The 20,248-nt window shown below is 44.5% G+C and overlaps 1 protein-coding gene and 1 long non-coding RNA gene across 6 annotated transcripts in view; one reads left to right on the top strand and one right to left on the bottom strand.

Annotated features, from left to right (window-relative positions):
* BABAM2 (BRISC and BRCA1 A complex member 2) overlaps positions 1-1,910 on the top strand; it is a 201,928-nt gene extending 200,018 nt beyond the window's left edge. For all 5 annotated transcript variants that reach the window (XM_077341574.1, XM_077341567.1, XM_077341539.1 and 2 more), the window contains one exon: positions 1,557-1,910. In XM_077341574.1, the coding sequence (XP_077197689.1) occupies positions 1,557-1,620 (64 nt within the window). In that variant the 3' untranslated portion in view covers positions 1,621-1,910. The remainder of the gene's footprint in view (positions 1-1,556) is intronic.
* LOC143839533 (uncharacterized) overlaps positions 1-20,248 on the bottom strand; it is a 179,227-nt gene that overhangs the window by 110,064 nt on the left and 48,915 nt on the right. The window lies entirely within an intron of this gene.

The raw sequence follows: 20,248 nt of genomic DNA, 5'->3' as shown, positions 1-20,248 counted from the left end.
CAGTCGCTTCATTCATTCTGGCGCTACTCGTACTAGCCGTCTGCTCATCCCCAGTAGCATATTGGACACCTTCCGACCTGAGGGGCTCATCTTCTGGCGTCATAACGTTTTGCCTTTTGGAACTGTCCATAGAGTTTTCATGGCAAAGATACTGGAGTGGTTTGCCATTTCCTTCTCCAGTGGATCACCTTTTGTCAGAGCTCTCAGCTATGACCTGTCCGTCTTGGGTGGCCCTGCACGGTATAGCTCATAGCTTCACTGAACTACGCAAGCCCCCTTGCCACAACAAGGCAGCGATCCTTGAAGGGGGAGGGACCCAATAGTTTTACCTAAAATAGCCTCTTGTGGCGCAGAGTGGTAAGGCAAGCAGACATGCAGTCTGAAGCTCTGCCCATGAGGCTGGGAGTTCAATCCCAGCAGCCGGCTCAAGGTTGACTCAGCCTTCCATCCTTCCGAGGTCGGTAAAATACCGGTAAAGTACCCAGCTCCTCCACCAGGCATTTGGTTGAGGTCAACCTGTACCACCACATCCCAAGGGCCATCCTTCTGAGCTTCCCTCCTATGGCACCCACCATAATTCCGCCCAACCCACTGGGCTTTCAGTATTAATTAAATTAATGTTTCCCACATTTTTCTACTGTTCCATGTTGCTTGTTGTTATCACCTAGTTATCTATATTGTTTCTGTTTTATGTGAACCGCCCTGAGCCTTCAGAGAAGGCAGTATATAAATATATAATAAATAGTCAGCTGCACTTTTTTTCTCTCAGTTGTTCATGTCCACTGTGTTTTCCTGTCCTGTGAAACATGGATAAATCCAATTATTCCAGAAGCATGGTAAAGATTTAGGCTGACAGGGACTCCCTGCTATGTATCTGAGAAGCAAATAATACAGGCTAAGTGCTTGCTGTTGTCTCTCTCTTGGAGTTCTTTGAAAAAGAGCACATTTTTCCTGTTGATCTTTGCAAAATACTGCTCTACTTAGAGTAAAAGAATTAGGTTTATTAGTGTTAAGCGAGGGGAAAGTTGCAGATGATTAACTAAGCTGCCTGCAAAATGTATTTTGGTTGGAAGAGCAACAGATTCAGTCATAAACAACAACAAAACCTCTAAGCATTCCATGTCCTGACCTCGATGTCCAGGCTACCGTGATATTATCAGATCTTGGAAGCTAAGGCTGGTTTAGATGGAAACTACCAAAGAATGCCACCATTTCTGTGGAAAGCAATGGAAACCCACCTCTACTAAACACTTGCCTTGCAAACCCTATGAGGTCACTATAACTTGGTTGCAACTTGGTGGCCCAAGCAGAGACAGAGAGATTGACACATGCAAATCAGCTAGGAATCAACTGTAGTCTTTTGATGCAGCAAAGCCATTGCTTAGCTTTACCTGTTCCTAGAAGATTGACTATCACATTGAACAGTCTAAGAGGTAGAATGCTAAGGGATTTTTAATCTGTTTTGAGGTTTCAGAAGATATTGTGAGCTCATGTACATTACAGAATGATCTGTTTTTGCACTTCACTAATGTTAACCCTTTTATACTTCCATCTAGGACGTATTTCAGAACGTTTGTTCCTCAGTTCCAGGAGGCAGCTTTTGCCAATGGGAAACTCTGAAACTTAAAAAGAAAATGCCAAAAGGATTGTATGCCCCACATGGCTGTCAACAGACTGCAAGATGACCTCCTGAAAGCAGCTAGGACTTTGGTCTGCATGGGTGCTTTATGCCACAGGAGTGCCACTGATCATCATAAACTGTTTTTACACTTTGTGTGTGTTTAAGTGTGCAAACACATGCATTGAGAATCATCACTCAGTACATTTTGTCTCCTTCCATTCAGTTTTTCATACAAAAAATGTATTTCTTCTTTAGCCTGCATGATTTAAATAAAATGCATTAGATATGACTGGGTTTTTTTCTTGTGGTGTCTTGTTCATGAAATGTTTGATGGGGGGAGTCCGAGCCCTGTCCCTCTATTTGAGTGTTCGATGTTCTTGCATGAAAACAGCTCAACAGCTACTACACTGTGTGGTAGCAACAATTCCTGCGGCACCTACAGCAGTGTATTGGCTGAAACAAGAACTTGCTCCACCAATCACCAGCTAAAGGATAAAAAGGATGATCTATAGTTGAAGTTTGTGTGTACATGAGCCTGAAAGGATGGAACCACAGTAGCCTTGTTAGCCACAACATGGAACTTGATGGGGATTTGACAGCATTTTGAGTATCTCCACTTCAAAGCCCCCCCCCCCCATGTATTAAAATTTGCCATCGTCCTTTTGTTATCAGTAAGAATGTTGAAATTAACATTCATTGATCTTTCTACATAACTTTACTGGGGGGAGGACAATACCTTTATTAAAACAGGCCTTTAACTTCAAGCACTTCATTAATTCCTTTATCCTAACTGTTGGTGGCTCTAATATTTGTGAAAAACCCCTTTAGGCAGGGTGGGGGGGTCACTAGTGTCTGTTACATTCCTGGATGAAACAGGCTTCCAGACTAGTTATCATATAATGCATAGTTATTTAACTCAAAAATTGCAATTTGACTCACACTTTAGAGGACTGCATGAGAAAATGTAATTAGATGCATCATTCGTTCTAAAATGGGAATGGTACATTCAGACTTGGAGCCATTCATTTTTTCTTTCCTATGATACATTTAGATAAGCCACTCATATATCTCAGCAAAGTAACTTCCCATATTTTGTAAATAGAAGAGGGTAATTTCCAGGACGGAATAAAATGTGCATGGTCTGACAATCTGGTTATGGAAAAAGTACCTTATGGTTGCTGTGATCTAGTCTAGTTCTTTAAATAACAGCAATAGCGAGGTTCTTTTTCCATAAGACCATGTATAGATCTAATAATACCCCCAAGCTGGATATGCTCCTTTAGTGGGAGTACAACCCACAGCTTGATCAGGCTGATTCCATAGCACTATCTCAGTTGTGTCTGGACAGCACTTCAGTATATTGGCCATCCCCAAACCAATTTCTACTTTGAGGCATGATTCTGAAATACAGCAGGGGATCATCAGCATATTGGTAGCACCTACCTCTCAATGCCAGATAGCTTGTCACATACCTGCTAAAATTACGAGAGACAAAATAATTCTGCACCAGACTCCTTTGGACAAATGCAACAGAATTAAGCAGCTATCCCCCAAGGCCAGCTCCTGGCACCAATAAGCCAAACAAAGCCAGGACCCCAGTAATCAGCTCAGGTAATCTTTGCCCAGAATAACACCTTGGTCAATGAGAGGTCCAACAAGTTAATTTTTCTCCTGTCCCTCTCCCAGTAAAGCTTATTCATTACAGCATTCGATTTCCAATAGAAGACCAGAACCTGGGTTGAAATGGCTCTAAACAAGTTCCTGCCCCCAAACAACATGACTGTTGATGCTAATATCCTTTAGAACCAGAAATTGCTTCAGTGGGCATCACGACTACTTTTATGCCAGTCAACGCTATCCTCTCCTTTGGTGATCTGCAAGTAGAATCCTATGAAAAAGAACAAAATTTGAATGTAGTGGCACCTTTAAGGCCCACAGTTTTATTCAAAACTTCAACTTCAGATAGCTGAAGAAGTGTGCATGCACACTAAAAAGTATACCTTAAATAAAACTTTGTGCGTCCTAAAAGTGCCAATGGACTCAAACTTTGTTCTGCTGCTTCAGACCAACATGACTACCCAATTGAATCTATCCTATGGAAAACAAATTCCTCTTGACAGGTATGAATTTGCTGGTATGAATTTGCTGGTTGATCCGGGCCCACGGGATGTTCGCCTAGCCTCGACCCGGGCCAGGGCGTTTTCGGTCCTGACCCCAACCTGGTGGAATGAGCTCCCGGAAGAGCTAAGGGCCCTGCGGGAGTTACCAGCTTTCCACAGGGCCTGCAAGACGGAGTTCTTCTGCCAGACATATGGTTGAGGACAGGGCAGTTCCCCGTTAGTACATAGAATCATAGAATCATAGAATCATAGAGTTGGAAGGGGCCATACAGGCCATCTAGTCCAACCCCCTGCTCAACGCAGGACTAGCCCTAAGCATCCTAAAGCATCCAAGAAAAGTGTGTATCCAACCTTTGCTTGAAGACTTCCAGTGAGGGGGAGCTCACCACCTCCTTAGGCAGCCTATTCCACTGCTGAACTACTCTGACTGTGAAAAACTTTTTCCTGATATCTAGCCTATATCGTTGTACTTGAAGTTTAAACCCATTACTGCGTGTCCTCTCCTCTGCAGCCAGCAGAAACAACATCCTGCCCTCCTCCAAGTGACAACCTTTCAAATACTTAAAGAGGGCTATCACGTCCCCTCTCAACCTCCTTTTCTCCAGGCTGAACATTCCCAAGTCCCTCAACCTATCTTCATAGGGCTTGGTCCCTTGGCCCCAGATCATCTTCGTCGCTCTCCTCTGTACCCTTTCAATTTTATCTACGTCCTTCTTGAAGTGAGGCCTCCAGAACTGCACACAGTACTCCAGGTGTGGTCTGACCAGTGCCGTATACAATGGGACTATGACATCTTGTGATTTTGATGTGATGCCCCTGTTGATACAGCCCAAAATGGCATTTGCCTTTTTTACCGCTGCATCACACTGCCTGCTCATGTTTAGTTTACAGTCCACAAGTACCCCAAGGTCTCGTTCACAGACAGTGCTACCTAGAAGCGTATCCCCCATCCAGTAGGCATGCTTTTCATTTTTCTGACCCAGATGCAGAACTTTACACTTATCTTTATTAAATTGCATGTTGTTCTCATTTGCCCATTTTTCCATTGTCTTCAGATCTCGTTGAACTCTGTCTCTGTCTTCCGGAGTATTTGCCAGTCCTCCCAATTTGGTGTCATCTGCAAACTTGATGAGTAGTCCCTCCACCCCCTCATCTAGATCATTAATAAATATGTTTAAAAGTACCGGGCCGAGCACTGAGCCCTGAGGTACCCCGCTAGGGGTACATCTGAGGATCCCCTCCAACACTGAGATCTCCAACATCGAGATTGTTATATTAGATCTACTGGATTGACTCCCACCCTCTTCTGAATGTGATTTTCCCACCATGCTGCTCATAGGGGAAATTGGGATTGGGATTGGAATTGCAACCACTGCTGCTTATATGATGGATGATGGATGATGTAACTTGGGGATTTTATGTGGGTTTTATTGTGTTTTAATTGTTTTATGTTGTAAACCACTCTGAAACCTAACTGGCAAACGGCGGTCTAAAAATTAAATTCTAATTCTAATATTATATGAAGCAAAATTTCATAGTAGGATCCAATTTACAGCAAACTATACACAGCGGTATAGACTCACCATTCTCAATGGGAGCCACATGTCCCCCCTGGGGGGCTCTCGTACATTTGATGGCTACTGGGTGAAAAATATAAGATGGGGAGCCCCTTGTAACTGAACCAATGAAATACACTTTTTGTGTCGTGTATGACATTGTTAATTGCTAGAAAGTTCAAGGGAAAGAAAAAGAAATCATGTAATCTGTTCCTTTGTGCATGCTTGAATTAATGCTTTCAGGGGGGGGGGGGATGAATGCATATGCTTCTCTTGGTCAAATATTCTAGAAATTTGTCCTGCGTATATATAAGACAAGGTACGTTGAGAATAGTTACCTCACTCTTAGCTTAGGCCTTTTTTAGCCAGTCTCATTGTGCAGGTGGCCAGCCTACCACAGGGACCCCCAGAACCTGAGAAGAGCTCCTAAAAGGGTCATGGCGAAAAAAAGATTGAGAATGGCTGGTATAGACCAAAGTCACTCCTAACAATTTATCCAAGTACCTTTGTGAATCATTTTGAAAATTGTCACCCTATTATCTGCAGAAAAAGCCTTTTTGAATAACAGCTTTGCATATAGCTTTGCATAGTTTGCAGAAATCTAAGAGAGTGGGATGCCTTCTGACCTCACACAGGTCATTCCACAGAGTAGGGGCCACAATAGAGAAGGCATGTCTGTGGTCAGTTGGTTTTGCCCATTTGTGTCTACTTGCATCCAAGCTGTTGCCCGGGTTTGGGAGTTATGCAGCTGTTAGTTCAGCAATGTTGAAATAATCCCTGCTTTTCAACCAATGAATGCCACTTCAGTTGGCACAGAATGAATTGTCAAGAAGGCATGTGGACAAGAGTAGAAGCCAAGATCAATTGCGGAAAATAATGCCTGGAAGTGTCAAGAAATAAGGAGGCATAAAATATTCAGCAGCTACCCTGCTGTTCGCCAAGACCACAATCCAAATAATTAAATGGATGCGGTGTGTACCTTACAAAAGAACAAGACATAAAAACATTAAGCTTTTCATCGATCAATAAAGAATAAACCTAGTATTAAATGGCTGGAAAGAAAGCAAGTATTTAATTACAGGTGCCTTCAAGGGAAACAGAGAGATAGCAAAAGTCTAGCATTATTTATGCCTGCTGCTCTCCAGACCTTGTTTGCTTCAAGAAACAGCTGAAGAATTAATACATTCTTTGGTGAATACATGGCCTTTGCAACCACCTACAGTGAAAATTGCTCTTTGGGTTCCTACATGTTTTCATCAAAGTGTATTGAAGCCATAATGTTTCTTTTCCACCTGCGAGCTTTACAGAGTTGTGCCAATGAGAGTGTTCTGGTCCAACTGTGGAGTTGTTTAAAAATGGTCCTTCATTTTGCTGCCTTGCTTCTCTTGTGCAAACTGGTTAAGTCTGCCAGTCTACAAGGGCACTTTTGTCTTCCCTCTGTGTTTCTTCATAATGATTCAAGCTGATCATAATTCAGCATATTGTTTCCTTCAGCTCAATGGCTCTGCATCTGAAGAGCTTTTAATGATAGGGAGGGGATGTGGCTCAGCGGTAGAGCATCTGCTTGGCATGCAGAAGGTCCTAGGTTCAATCCACAACATCTCCAGTTAAAAGGATCAGGTAGGAAGTGATGTGAAAGACCTCTTCCTAAACTCTGGAGAGCTACTACTAGTTGGAGTAAACAATACTGACCTGGATGGACTGATGGTCTGATTCTGTATAAGGCAGTGTCATATGTGTTGGTAGAGTTTGAAGCAGAGAGGATGAAGCACCGTGCTGCTTAAAGAATAAAATAGCTTTATTAATGAAGAGGAACAACTATGTATACAAAGAGTGAGAGAGACCTAACTGTATAGCTAGCTGTTTCTGCAGTCATGATCAACTGCTGTTCTGGAAGTAACGGTGATACAGTGTGCCCAAAAAGCAGGAAGTTGCCTACTGAACCAATCAGGGCACTGGAGGAGATAATTTGAAAATCATCAAGCTCCTATCCTATTGAACCGCAGTTATTGCAGATGAAGAACTGCAGAGTTTAAATGCCCCTCAAATGTAAGAAAATTTACAAGTTACAAACTTATATACTGGGGAAAAACAAAAGATTTGGGTGGAGCTAAAAAGATGGATCCAAAAATAATCCCTTTTAGAAATGCTAAAACACCCCTCCTCACCTCAGTGCACAGTAACAACATGCAAATACCTGTCTGGTGCTAAAGAATGAATTTCTAAGACGGGAGGAGAAATTCCAGGCAGATGTAATGCAGGAGTCTCCCTTGATAGTAATTAAAGCATTAATTGACATTCTCTTTCCCCCCCAATCAGCTTCTTCCACATAGCTTTGAATCCTATTCCAGTCTTATGTCCTGTAACTTTTCTTAAGGAAAGAAATAGCTGATGGAATATTGCACTACTGATATATGCCTGTTTCTAAGAGTTGTACAGATGACTGGAGTAACTCCTGTATATGTAACTAGGAGATAGGAAGCACTAATGGCTCAACCTGTACATTTTACATTTAATGTAATTGGTCAGCAAGTTCCAGGTGGGGCATGGAGGTCTTCCAGAGTTACAACTCACCTTCGGTCTACAAAAACCAGCTCCCCTGGAGAAACTGGAAGGCAGACTGGACGATATTATACCCTGGTGAGGTCCCTCCCCTCCCCAATCTCCCACCCTCCCCAGGCTCTTCCTGAAAATCTCCAGTATTTTACTCACATGGAGCTGACAACTCTAAAGGTAAAGGTATCCCCTGTGCAAGCACCAGGTCATGTCTGACCCTTGGGGTGATGCCCTCTAGCGTTTCCATGGCAGACTCAATACGGGGTGGTTTGCCAGTGCCTTCCCCAGTCATTACCGTTTACCCCCCAGCAAGCTGGGTACTCATTTTACCGACCTCAGAAGGATGGAAGGCTGAGTCAACCTTGAGCCGGCTGCTGGGATTGAACTCCCAGCCTCATGGGCAGACAGCTTCAGACAGCATTTCTGCTGCCTTACCACCCTGCGCCATAAGAGGCTCCTTTAATCAACCTTTCTTCCTTTTGGTATTTTTAAAAATATGCTAACTAGCCCACCTCTTTAAAGCTACATGAATGTGACTATGCACAGCTACATGGTGATGAACAGAAGTGGTACTGGTAGTGGTAGTGGTGGTGGGAAGTGACCTCAAGACTCAGCCGACCTTGCAATCCTATAGCATTTTCAAGGCAAGAGACATGCAATGGTGGTTTGCCATTGACTGCTTCTGCCTAGCCACCCTGGACTGCCTTAGTGGTCTTCCATCCAAGTACTAATTGCAATTCAAGGCGCTATTTGGGTGCCATAGTCCCAATCAATAAGTGCTTGTGATATTTGCACAAGAACATGCCTGATTGCAAAACAACTACTTAGGGAAGCATAGCTGAAGGGGGATTAGCAACCTGTGTTTAAGTGCTGGGCCCCATGTTTCCTCATAACTAATGCCCTTGTTGGAAGAAAAGAAACCCACTGTACCACCTGTCATAAATCAAAGAGCATTCACTAGCTCCTGTGTTACAACTCCTGAAAGTGCTTCTGACAAACTATCTGGAAAAGTGCCTTTTCTGAGAATTCTGCTTTCCTCAGGATACCAGATAACAATAATAGTTAACTTGTCACTAAACCTGGTCAATGGGACCACCTTTTCTGGTTTCAGCAAGAACATGTTGAGTTTAGATGTCCAGGAATCATTGTGTTCTGAACACTAGCATGACACTGTCATTCTAATGGGGTCCAGTGGCTTAATGGGGCAGCTTCCAAATGTGGTAAAGTATATAATTATATGCTGGACATTGGTGTGTCTGATTCTAATAGCACATTTGGCTACTTTATGAATGACTCACCCTGTGGGCAAGGTTAATTATGGGCTACTTAAATTAAAAAGTGAAGTAACTGGATCTTCCTGTGCTTCTCCAGGGAACTGGTATTCATTGCCAGTGTGGATTGGCCTCTGCAAAGGTACGTAAACACCATATTATGCAACAGAGGACGAAGAAGGATTCAGAGGGGAAGAGCAAACCAGCACAACAAGGCCTCTGAGTTGGAGATTGGCCAGCTTCAGCATCAATCCTTCTTGTCTCTGGTATCAGCCAATAGTGGAGCACTTTATGGGGAACTGACACTCCCACACCCTCCACAATCTGCTGTCAGCCCAATCTGTTCAGTGATCACTTTTTCAACACCCATTTTGTAAATAGTTGCATTCATGAAATTGTGCTGAAATAAAATTTGCCATAAGTATATGAAAGAAAAATCCTAATAATGGAGAAAATCTGTGCATGCAAGTCTAAATATGGTTACCAACCTCAAGACCCGGAGACCAATTTTGCAGATGGACGAGTTATAGATAAATAAAATAAAGGTGGAGCATGGAGATTTCCTAGAATTACAATTGATCTCCAGACTATAGAGATCAGTTTCACTGGAGGAAACGACTTCTTTGAAGGGTGGACTTTCTGGTGTTGGAACATGGAAAATCTGTAGTGTGGATATGTAGGATATCCCACACTGGGGGAGATGTATAGTTAGCATGTTTAGATCAGGAACTCCCTGGCATTTTTCAAATAAGCTCCTCCGGTGTCCTGATTAGCTCATTTGGAGACTTCCTGCTCCTTTGAGCACACTTCCTCTCTGCCATGATTTATATAGGTTTATTTAGCTGGTTAGCCATGTTGGAGTTTATCTAGCTTGTTTGCTGTGTTTTATTACCCCAATGCTCTGGTCAGTTCTTCCTGTTTTCACACCTCTCTCCCCCCTTGTCTTGACCCTGTAACCTCTCCCCCATTCATCTCCATTCCCCTCTGAATGCAACCTTGGGATCTTCTGTTCTGGTTGTTATGACTGTTTGAAGTCCTCCCGTGTTCCACGCATTCTCACGGGAGGGGTTCAGGGTGATATGCTATGCCTCTTTGTCTTTACCTCAGTTTTGACAAAGTTTTGTCGAGAGTGCTTGCTTGCTCTGAATTAAGAAATCTTTTGCATCAAGTCAAACGTTTGCTTTTCTCACTATCAAAGATCCTCATACTTGCCTCCAGAACAGGCAACAGTCTCTCCTTCCTTTCTGTGCAAAGTTTGTTTCTCTTCTTAATCAAACTAATGTATTATTTTAAGCAGACTAGTGCTTTGCTTTCTTTGTGTGTTTAGACTCTGCCAACAGATGGAACTACCTTCTAGCCCCGCTATCCCCAGATACCTTCCCCCAAATCTCCAGGATCTCCTAACACAGATTTGGCAATTTAATTCTAAATAGGCCCAATTAGGAAAACTCAATTATTTGCTAATATTCTTGATCATAAGCGATATTCATTTATTTGTGGTTAAATCTCATTCTTTTATGGGAAATGAGTGAGATTTTTTTCCACTTAAAACCTGCACCTTGGAAGCTTGTGTCATTTGATCCTCACACTGTTCCAAATAAAAGAGACTTGCTCCTATTTTCTGCATCTCTCTTGCCAGTTGAGAGCCTTGTCCTGCCTGCTACTGTGAATAGTAGACATCGTCAGAAGCAGCCCTGCACAATGACTGTTGCCTTATAATGAGAGAGTAGGTGAGACTTAGAGTGTTTTGGGTATATCAGTTTGTAATACCAGCTAAGTGTGAAGGAGGAGGTAAACACCCCAGACAGAGCTAGTCTCGAAAGCAGCATCTGTCTCCCCAAAAGCAGTCGCCGTGCCCTTGGAGCCACTCCAAGTCTCCATCTTGGCAGCCAGCTGCACAAACTCAGACTTCAGTCTCCTTTGCAATCTACCTTCCAGCAGCCAGACTGTTTCTCTCCAGCCCCACCCAACTAGGCAGGGTGTGTCCAGTAGCTGGTAGCCAGCAGTGCTCATTTAAACAACCCATTTTTAGCCTTCATTGCCCATTAAAGGCACTTCTTTAGCTATTAGCGAAACAAAAGCCTAGAAGAGAAGTCATCACCTTGTTTGACATAAGAGCATTCCCAGTACATTGGGGAAACAGGTCAAATAGAATGCCTGTGGTTCTGTGGACCAGGTAAGCACATCCAGCCTCCATAGAACCCCCTGCCCAGTCCATTTGATCTTATCCTGCTGCTAACATGATCCCATCCAGTTGGGGTTTCTATGGGTTGAGATTATATATGTCAGGGCCCCTTAAATTACTTGTAAAGGGCCAGACTGTAGACTCTGCTTGGGGATTTATTCCCCTAAATTATGTGATACCAATATTTTGTGGTGTCTCAGTTTCTATATCCATAGGCCAAGCCAGCCTGACTAAGTTGGAGAATTAAGCAATATTTTAAGGTATGTCAGTGCCCCAGTGTGCAATCTGAGAAATGTCACAGGACATGTCTTGATTGTGTACAGCCATTCCAGAGTTGCAGCCCAGCTTCCTTTTGCAAAGGATCCTGGGAACCGCTCTCAGATGATGTAGGTTCATGGCTTGTGGAACCAAACAACTTGTGCTGACTCCTATAGGCTCCTGGCAGAGTTTGAATAATCAACGGAACACATCAGCAGGCTGCTTAAAGAACATTTTTTCTTCAGAAGAGAAACCACTTTGTGTAGAAAGGCAAGAGAGAGAGAGACCTAGCTAGCTGTTGTCTGCAATCACTCCTCTGTTCAACTGCATGTTCTAGAGGCAAGCAGGGAGGAAGTGGGCTCAAAGAGGCAGGAAGTCTCCAGTTGAGCCAGACAGAACACTGGAGGAGATAACGTGAAAATCATCAGGAAATGCCTGTTCTAACTATGCTAAATACACATCTCCTCCAATGCCCCCTGCAGGACAGTATATTTAGCTCAATCATGCATACTGCAGATCTTGCATAGACCAGTAGCAACTAAACAAGATTTGAAGTCTCGTTATTGTGAGGTAGCAGTTAAAGGTGCTGCTTGAACACATTTTCTCACTTGAAGATAGCCTTGTGCTGACACAGTTTTGATGAACAGTCTAAAGATGTGTAGTATTTATCAATGGAGCTCCTTAGTCAATGGGTTATGCTTAATTTATGAACTGGTATCAGGCTATCTTCTCTTGATTAATGAAGGAGACATTTTAAACAAGCCAATGTAGCTCTTCAGAAGAGAAACTGATTTCAGATGGTTAGGTGACTCAGCTATGACCATCCTTTCCTAGCACCTGCTGTCTGCTGATTATCCAAATATCTCTAGTAGTTGGGCTAATACAGACCATCTCCTGTGACAAATACTGAGGTTGTATTGCTCCTGCAGCAGGTTCTCTGTGCCCAGGCACAGAATTCAGGTAAGGTAGACAGACCAGTCACAATCTTTGAAGTGTTCTTGCACCTGGAACTGCCTTTTGGGTCCCTCCTCCATCTTCTTGCATGCATTCATCCACGATTTCTTTCCACACACATCAGATAAGCACAGGGCTGAGTGTGCAATGCTTCCTCATTGCCAGCCAGCACACGGGGGCTGAAAGTGTCTTTTGAACTGTGGCCAGAAGAGCGTGGGGGAAGCCATTAAAAATGCTCACTGCTTGGTTCCACCACTATAAAGATAAATGTCTTGCCCGCTGTGTACAGTATGCAGATTTCAACAGCTCTTTGAGCATCTGCCTATGTACAAACAGTCCTGGTTATTTTGCTGCACAGGTGCCTTTGGCTCCAAGACACCTGCCTGGTTGGCAGTTTGCCAGACATCCTACTCTTGCATGTAACCAACAGGCATTAAGGCATTTGTTTTCATGAATAATAGGGACAGTCACTGGTAGCTTCGACCTTGGATTAGTTTTGGCTTGGATGGAGATAAAAGCAAAGTAAAAACAGAAGCTATTTCATCTGCATCAGTCCTAAATTGAACTCTTTGGCTCAGTGTTATTGCTTACAAGATTACAAAACTAATCCTTCTACAGATGCGTAATACATTCTTGATAATACAGAAAATATTTCAATTTGGCCTAGCCTTCAGTCAGAGAGGTAAAGAGTGACGAAGATGCTGATTTGGGTTGGCAATGCTCTCTAAGGTTTCAAGCAAGCCTGGTGGTTGTTTCTCCCAGCCTTGCCACCTAAGGCCCTTTACCTAGAGATGGAAGAGGGACCTGAGCATGCAAGGACATGAAGTTGCCTCACACTGAGTCAGACCATTGGTCTCTCCAGGCCAGTATTGCCTGCTCTGACTGGCAATGTTGCATTGCTGTATATTATCTACTACCCAGTCTTTTGGATGAGAGATGCTTGGGATTCATCCTGGGACTTTCAATGTACCAAGTGGCAAGCTCTACCAGTGAACCGTAGTCCTTCTATTGAGTTTTCCTGGGCTATCCCCAAAGAATAGACATTTAGCCATTCCAGCCCTTGTGGAGCCTAAGTGCCTCTCAATAGTAGTTGGGGGAAGCATGTCCTAGTTGTCTTGCAGTTGCCACGCAGGCTGATGCTTCTACACAGTGAGGTCTCTCCATTTTGAATAATGCAGAGGCATGCACATTAGCCACAGAGTTCTTTTCTGCATTAGCCACCATTGGCATTTCCCCCCATCTACAACTGGAGAATGTGAGAAGAGGGGGTTAAAAATTCATTCTTTGATATAGCATACCACTGTAGCATTATAGCACACTCTTTTTGAAGTCCTCAGAAAGCTCTCGATTGGCATGGAGGGGAATATGGCTGACATCATGAAACTCATGCCAGCGGGGCAGGGTGGTGGGGGAGACAAGAGCATCAACTGGCTTTGAGGCTGTATCCCTCCACCCAGCTGGGATAAAAGTTCCTTCTTCCTCCAGTAGATTCTGATGAAACAGCAAGCTCAATAAGATATTTAAAGCCCAGTTGCAGGAAATCAGTTAGGAGGTGGATATGTTGAAAAAGTTGTTTATGCTGAACCTTAAAGAGTCTCAAAAAAGCTTACAGTCTCCTTCTCTTCTCTCCCCACAACAGACACCTTGTCTTTGTGAGGAAGGTGGGGGTGAGAGAGTTCCAGGTGAACTGTGGCTGGCCCACAGGCTTACCCAACAGGCTTTATGTGCAAGAGCAGGGAATCAAACCACTACAAACCTCTTAGCCACTACACCAGTTTGGTTTTTAGTCAATACTTCAGTACTCGTTTATTAAGGAACTCCACTTGGTTTCAAGCCAAAATGTAATGGAATTAATGGGTTAAACTTTTCAGCTGTGCCACAAAATTAGCATCTCCATAAATACTTCATAAATACCGAAGAACTGCTTGAAAAATATGGTGGTTCTATTTCGGCTGGAGGAACCTCTTGATCAACCTGGCAATAACAAGGCATGTGCATCTTTTTGCATCCTGGCTTTATTGGATGATAACAGCAGGAATTGTTAATAAACACGATGAAAGTCATGCTGAGGCAGCTTCTGTTAATATAGGCAACATAGCTGATAGCATCTCCTCACCCCTCCCACCAGGTGAAGACAGTATGTGAAGTTCTGGATTATAATATTAATAACACTTTGCAATTAACATTGCACCTTTCATCCAGGAGCATCAAAGCACACTGCAAGCTTTAATTAATTAAACCTCACAACAGTCTTGCAAAGCCTCTGACAGGGTCCATTGGACATCCAGAAAGATAAAGGCATCCAGCACAGAAGTAACCCATTTGCCCTCAGAGCAGGAAGAGATTCCTGGCTCTGGAAGAACCACCAAGAAAGGCCTTCTGCCCCAGACTGGCCCTTCACAATAACACTGAGTCACTTTGGTTCCTCTAGCCCAATATAATTGGTCCAACTAGCAGTGCTCTCAAAGCCCAAGAGCTAGTTCCTTACCAGGGATTACGGTTGCCAACTGCCAGGAGGGGCCTGGCAATCTCTTGGAATTACAACTGATCTCCAGACTGGATAGATCAGTTCCCTTGGAGCAAATGGCTGCTTTGGAGAACGGACTGTATTATTATAATACAGCCCCCATTCTCTAGGGATTTGCCAACTGAAAGCTGGCAGTCCTACCCGGGATTAAGCCTGTGACTTTCTGGGTCACCTCTGAGCCATGTTCTGCTCAAGCCTGTTTTCTTTTTTTCTACAGTTAAGCAATGGCTCTGATTCTCCATTACACTTTTCAGATCAAGAAGGACATCCTTGTTGTTTAAAAGAAGATCAATAATAATGTTTCAAAGGCTGCTAGCATTGTATGTTCAAATCATGGTACAGGCTCTCTCAGATTATCGCACTATGTTATCCTTTGCTTCCTCCCCAAAAGAGACAGGAAAATACTTATTTCCCTAATTCAGCCTAGAATCATCATTGAGTTGGAAGGGACCACACAGGCCATGTTGTCGAACCCCCTGCTCAATGCAGGAGCAGCCTAAACCAATCTGGTGTTTGTGTACATTAAACCTGGGGACAGATTGAGCATTTAACCTCTGAGAAGTGTTCCCAATGGGCTACTGCCCTGGAGGATTGCTGACAGCCAGAAGCAGACAAAGCCAAGCTTCAGTAACTCTGCCAATGCTGCAGGGGCCACTCAGTCTGGCTTGATTGAGGCCATTTTAACTTCCAGCCCCTGCATGACAATACTGTTTTAGATTAACTGTTTTGATCACCAAAAGAATCCATGGGAAAAGGCCTAAAATGGGGGAAAGAACACAGATTCCATTCCAGTATACAAGGGATTTAAAATATCATGTGTTTCTTTAGAGGGAACAAACAAGTGATTAAGACCAGATGAACATGTCCCATCCTAGAAACTTGCCGTGGCCCTCACAAAATGTTATGGCTATTGGCGGGGGGGGGGGGGGGAGATGGTGAACCTGTTTTTTTGGTTGTATTACTTCAGACTTTGGACGGGAATGGACTCGCATGGACTGAATCCTCTGCCATGTGAAAGAATTCTATACAGAGAAAACTCTTACATCACAAGGAAGGACTCGAGCTGCCTGTTTGCTAGGTGGGGAAGAGTTTTCTGTTGAGATGTATTCAACCATGTGACCCCCTCACTTGGAGTCAGAAGTGGTACAGCTGGAACACACATTTACCAGGTCAGGGAGCACCAATGCATTGGTGCCCTTCAGAAATATTGCCACCTCATGTTACTGTTTGAATAGCTCGTGCAGTTGAGCTTCCCTTGACTACTGCTTCTAAGAATGTCAGGCATTAGAGTGTGATTCATCCCTTTCCTCTCTCTCCGTACCACAGAATTTCTGCCTTCAAGCAGTCTACTTTATCGAGTCAGCCTGACCCTTCACCTACATGGCATGTAGAAGGGGACAGATTGTGTCCTTGCTTTTATAAAAGTGCTACAGGAATCCTAGCACCAAAAGGCTAGCATGACACTGGCAGTTTCCACATGGCAAGGAGTCTCTGATTCGTATTCAGTGCTGCTGCAAAGGCAGAGTCATGGCTGACACCAATGGCTTCTGCAGGGGAGGTGTTTGAGTGGCCTTTACCTCAAATACTGCTTTTTGCCTGAAGCACCAGTGGGCTTTTAAAAGATCTTTTAAAAAGGATCAGCCATCGCCACATTCCTCAAGGAACTGAGAGCAGAGAAATGGTGCCGTTGTGGGGGGAGCCAGTGTGATAATGCACCTGGACAAAAAGACTGGCGGAAGGCCGGCCTGCAGTGAGTGTGTCCAGGAGTGGACAAAGAGCAATCAGAGCACGATATCATGTGGATGCTCAAAACAAAACTTAGTACTGCAATTTGGAAAGGATTTCCAAGCCAAGGGAAAGGAGGGTTTGTTTGTTTTGTTTTGTTTTTTTAAAATGAAGGAACAAACCCATAATCGGAAATGTTGTGGCAAGGGAACTGTGGACAATGTGAAACCGATAAAAGTGAATAAAAGATGTTTTAGTTCAATTTTGTTCGTGACATAATTTCAATAAAAGGGATACGTTTGTGTTAGTCATCTTTGTATTTTGGCTGGACAGTGAAATGTTTGTTTTGTATTGAGGAAGTGAGTGGAACGCAGTCTCCACATTTCATCTGTTTGATCAACTTCTAGCTCCGTTTACAGACCTGTCTGTTTTCTCTCTAAACAGAAGCTTTCAGAGCACTAGAATGAGGAATAAGTGGAGATGGTAGACTCAAAGACAGAAAAGGGGGTGTGGCTCAGTGGAAGAGCATCTGCTTGACACGTGGAAAGTCCCACATCCAGTCTCCAGCATGTTCACTCAAAACAGTCACATGGTTCATGATGTGAAACCTGCAGCCTTGAGGACATGCTGCCAGCCACAGTAGATAATGCCACTCCTGATGGAGAATCAGTCTGATTCAGTATAAGGCAGCTTCATATGTGCAATAAGTTCAAATGGGTGGGACATTTGGAGATACAGAGGCCCCCCTGGCATTCCCAACCCTTAATTTGGGGACTGTGATAACCACAGCATTGACTGCTTCTGGCTCAAACTGTTGAGTGCATTCCTCATAGGAGGTAGTCACATTCCTTAAATCATCTGATACAGAAGGAGCAGCAGTGGCTTAAGGATTTGCAGGGCCCTAGCAGAGTACAAATGTGGAGAGAGCAGCCACACACTGCCCCCCACCTCCCACAGTGGAAAGGGCCGTCACTCCAAGTGCCCTTAAAGAGGGGGAAAGGGGAGAGGAAAGAAGCTATGGGGGGATCCTGATCCATATAAGGAAGGCACCATGCAGGGCAGCGGTCCCCAACCCCTGGTCCAGAGACCGGTACCAGTCCGTGGATCAGCTGGTAGCAGGCCATGGCTCCTCTTCATCCTCCTCCCCGGCTGCTGTCTCAGGGGCTGCCCTGCCACTCTGCCGCCGGCTCACCTTTGGTGCTCTCTGGCAGCCGCCATGGCTGTGGCTCCCCCTCAGCGTGGCACTGCGCAGCTGCTGCTGGCAGCACCCCCTAGTGGGTGGCGGGAAGTCAGGGGCGCCAGCAAGAAAGCAAGTGGAGCAGGGGCTCAAGCGGCGACATCCCTCGACAAAAGACTACCCCTCCCCCGGACCTCAGCAAAATTGTCAAGCGTTGACTGGTCCCCAGTGATAAAAAGGTTGGGGACCACTGGTGCAGGGTCCCTAGAAGTGTGGGGCCAATAGCACATGCTACATGGATAAGCCAGCCCTGAGAAGGTGCCAAGGTAGGCCCACCCATTCCCTGTTCCCCACACTGGTCCTTTCGCCCAGTCCCTCCTTGCCCTGCTATAGCAAACAGTGCTCTAGGTCAGCTGCATGGCATGCAACAAAAAGGATGGACAACAGAGTCAGGGGAACCTATGGCTGCCTTGTCTCCTGATCCTTCCTGAGATGTCAAAGGGAGGCACAGTGGCTGCAGTACAAAAGCTAATGAGGATGGTGGTATGCTAGGGAGCACCAGGCAGTGGTTGTCCTCTCTCAAGTCTTTCTGCTTTGGTGCTCCTTTTGCTGGGAAAACTGCCATTTGGAAGTGCCCAACATTCATGTCAAACACTTGATAAAGGCCTTGAATTTCATAGAATCAGAGTTGGAAGGGACCTCCTGGGTCATCTAGTCTAATCCCCTGCACTGTGCAGGACACTCACAACCCTATCGCTCATCCACTGTAACCGGCCACCCCCTTGAACCTCCACAGAATCAGCCTCTCCGACAGATGGCTATCTAGCCTCTGTTTAAACATTTCCAAAGACGGAGAACCCACCACCTCCCAAGGAAGCCTGTTCCACTGAGAAACTGCTCTGTCAGGAACTTCTTCCGGATGTTTAGACAGAATTTCATCCCATTGGTTCTGGTCCGTCCCTCCGGGGCAAGAGAGAACAACTCTGCTCCATCCTCTACATGGCAGCCTTTTAAATACTTGAAAATTGTTATCTGATCCCCCTCAGTCATCATGTAGAGATACATAAGCCTAAGGTGGCCCATATTGATGGTGAAGGGGAGGGGCATTCCTGGGCCTATTCTGCACACAATAGATAATGCACTTTCAATGGACTTTAGAGGTAGATTTATCTGTTCCGCACAGGAAAATCCAGCTGCCAAAGCACATTGCAAGTGCATTATCCTATGTGTGCGGAATGGGCCCTTGACTGGAGACAGACAAGAGGTGAGTCAGCCAACAGGGAGAATGGAAAGATATAGGGAGTCTATGACTCAATGACAACTGTCCCACAGTCACTCAAATACAGACCTCTTCTGTGACTAAACTCCAATAGTTATAAGTATAAAAGGAAAAACTTAAACTGGGCAAGCTGGACTCCCCCCGCCCACCACCACCCCCATGCAACAAGGAAGTTCCCCTTGAGTAAACTATCATTACTGTCAAGGGATTTTGTTTTCCTTATATCTTGTCTCTAAGACCATTTATGCACTGGGAACGTCTCTGCCCCACTCCCGTGACACTCTCTACCACCAGTTTGTGAGGGGGGGGGCTGATCTTCTTACCGCCCAGCCTCAACTATAAGCCTGGCGGAAGAGCTCCGTCTTACAGGCCCTGCGGAATGCTGGTAATTCCCGCAGGGCCCTCAGCTCTAATAAAGGAACATACATCCCTACTGGCTACACTTAACATACTTGAATCCTGCACTGAGAGATTACCCTAGAATAGATGAAGTCTGTCTGATGCCTGCTTGGTGTGGTGGTTAAGAGTGGTGGCCTCTAATCTGGAGAATCGGGTTTGAGTCCCCACTCTTCCTCCACATTCAGCCAGCTGGGTGACCTTGTGCCAGTCACAGTTCTCTCAGAGCTCTCTCAGCCTCACCAACCTCACAGGGTTTCAGTTGTGGAGAGGTTCAGGTGGGTAGCCATGTTTGTCTGATGTAGCAGAACAAAATTGAGTCCAATGTTTTGGGAACAGGAAGGGAAGGTGATTGTAAGCCACTTTGAGATTCCTTTGGGTAGTAAAAAGCAGGGTACAAAAAACAGCTCTATTTCTGAATATGACTAGGAGTGGGAAAATTGTCTTTATGGCATGTCTCTTGGTCAATATTGATTTTTCTAATAGAGGGTCACCAGATAAGCTTCTGGGGAACTTCATGGTATCTCAAATACTGTTTAAAACTGAAACCATTGCCTTGGGGCACCAATCTTGAGAAGAGTCCCAGTCTCTTGAGAAGAGAGATATTGATGACATATATACAG

Source organism: Paroedura picta, chromosome 1 (assembly GCF_049243985.1).
Source record: "Paroedura picta isolate Pp20150507F chromosome 1, Ppicta_v3.0, whole genome shotgun sequence".
NCBI classification, from domain to species: Eukaryota; Metazoa; Chordata; class Lepidosauria; order Squamata; family Gekkonidae; genus Paroedura; species Paroedura picta.
The sequence above is the reverse complement of the archived record's forward strand: the minus strand, read 5'-3'. Positions and strand labels throughout refer to the sequence as shown.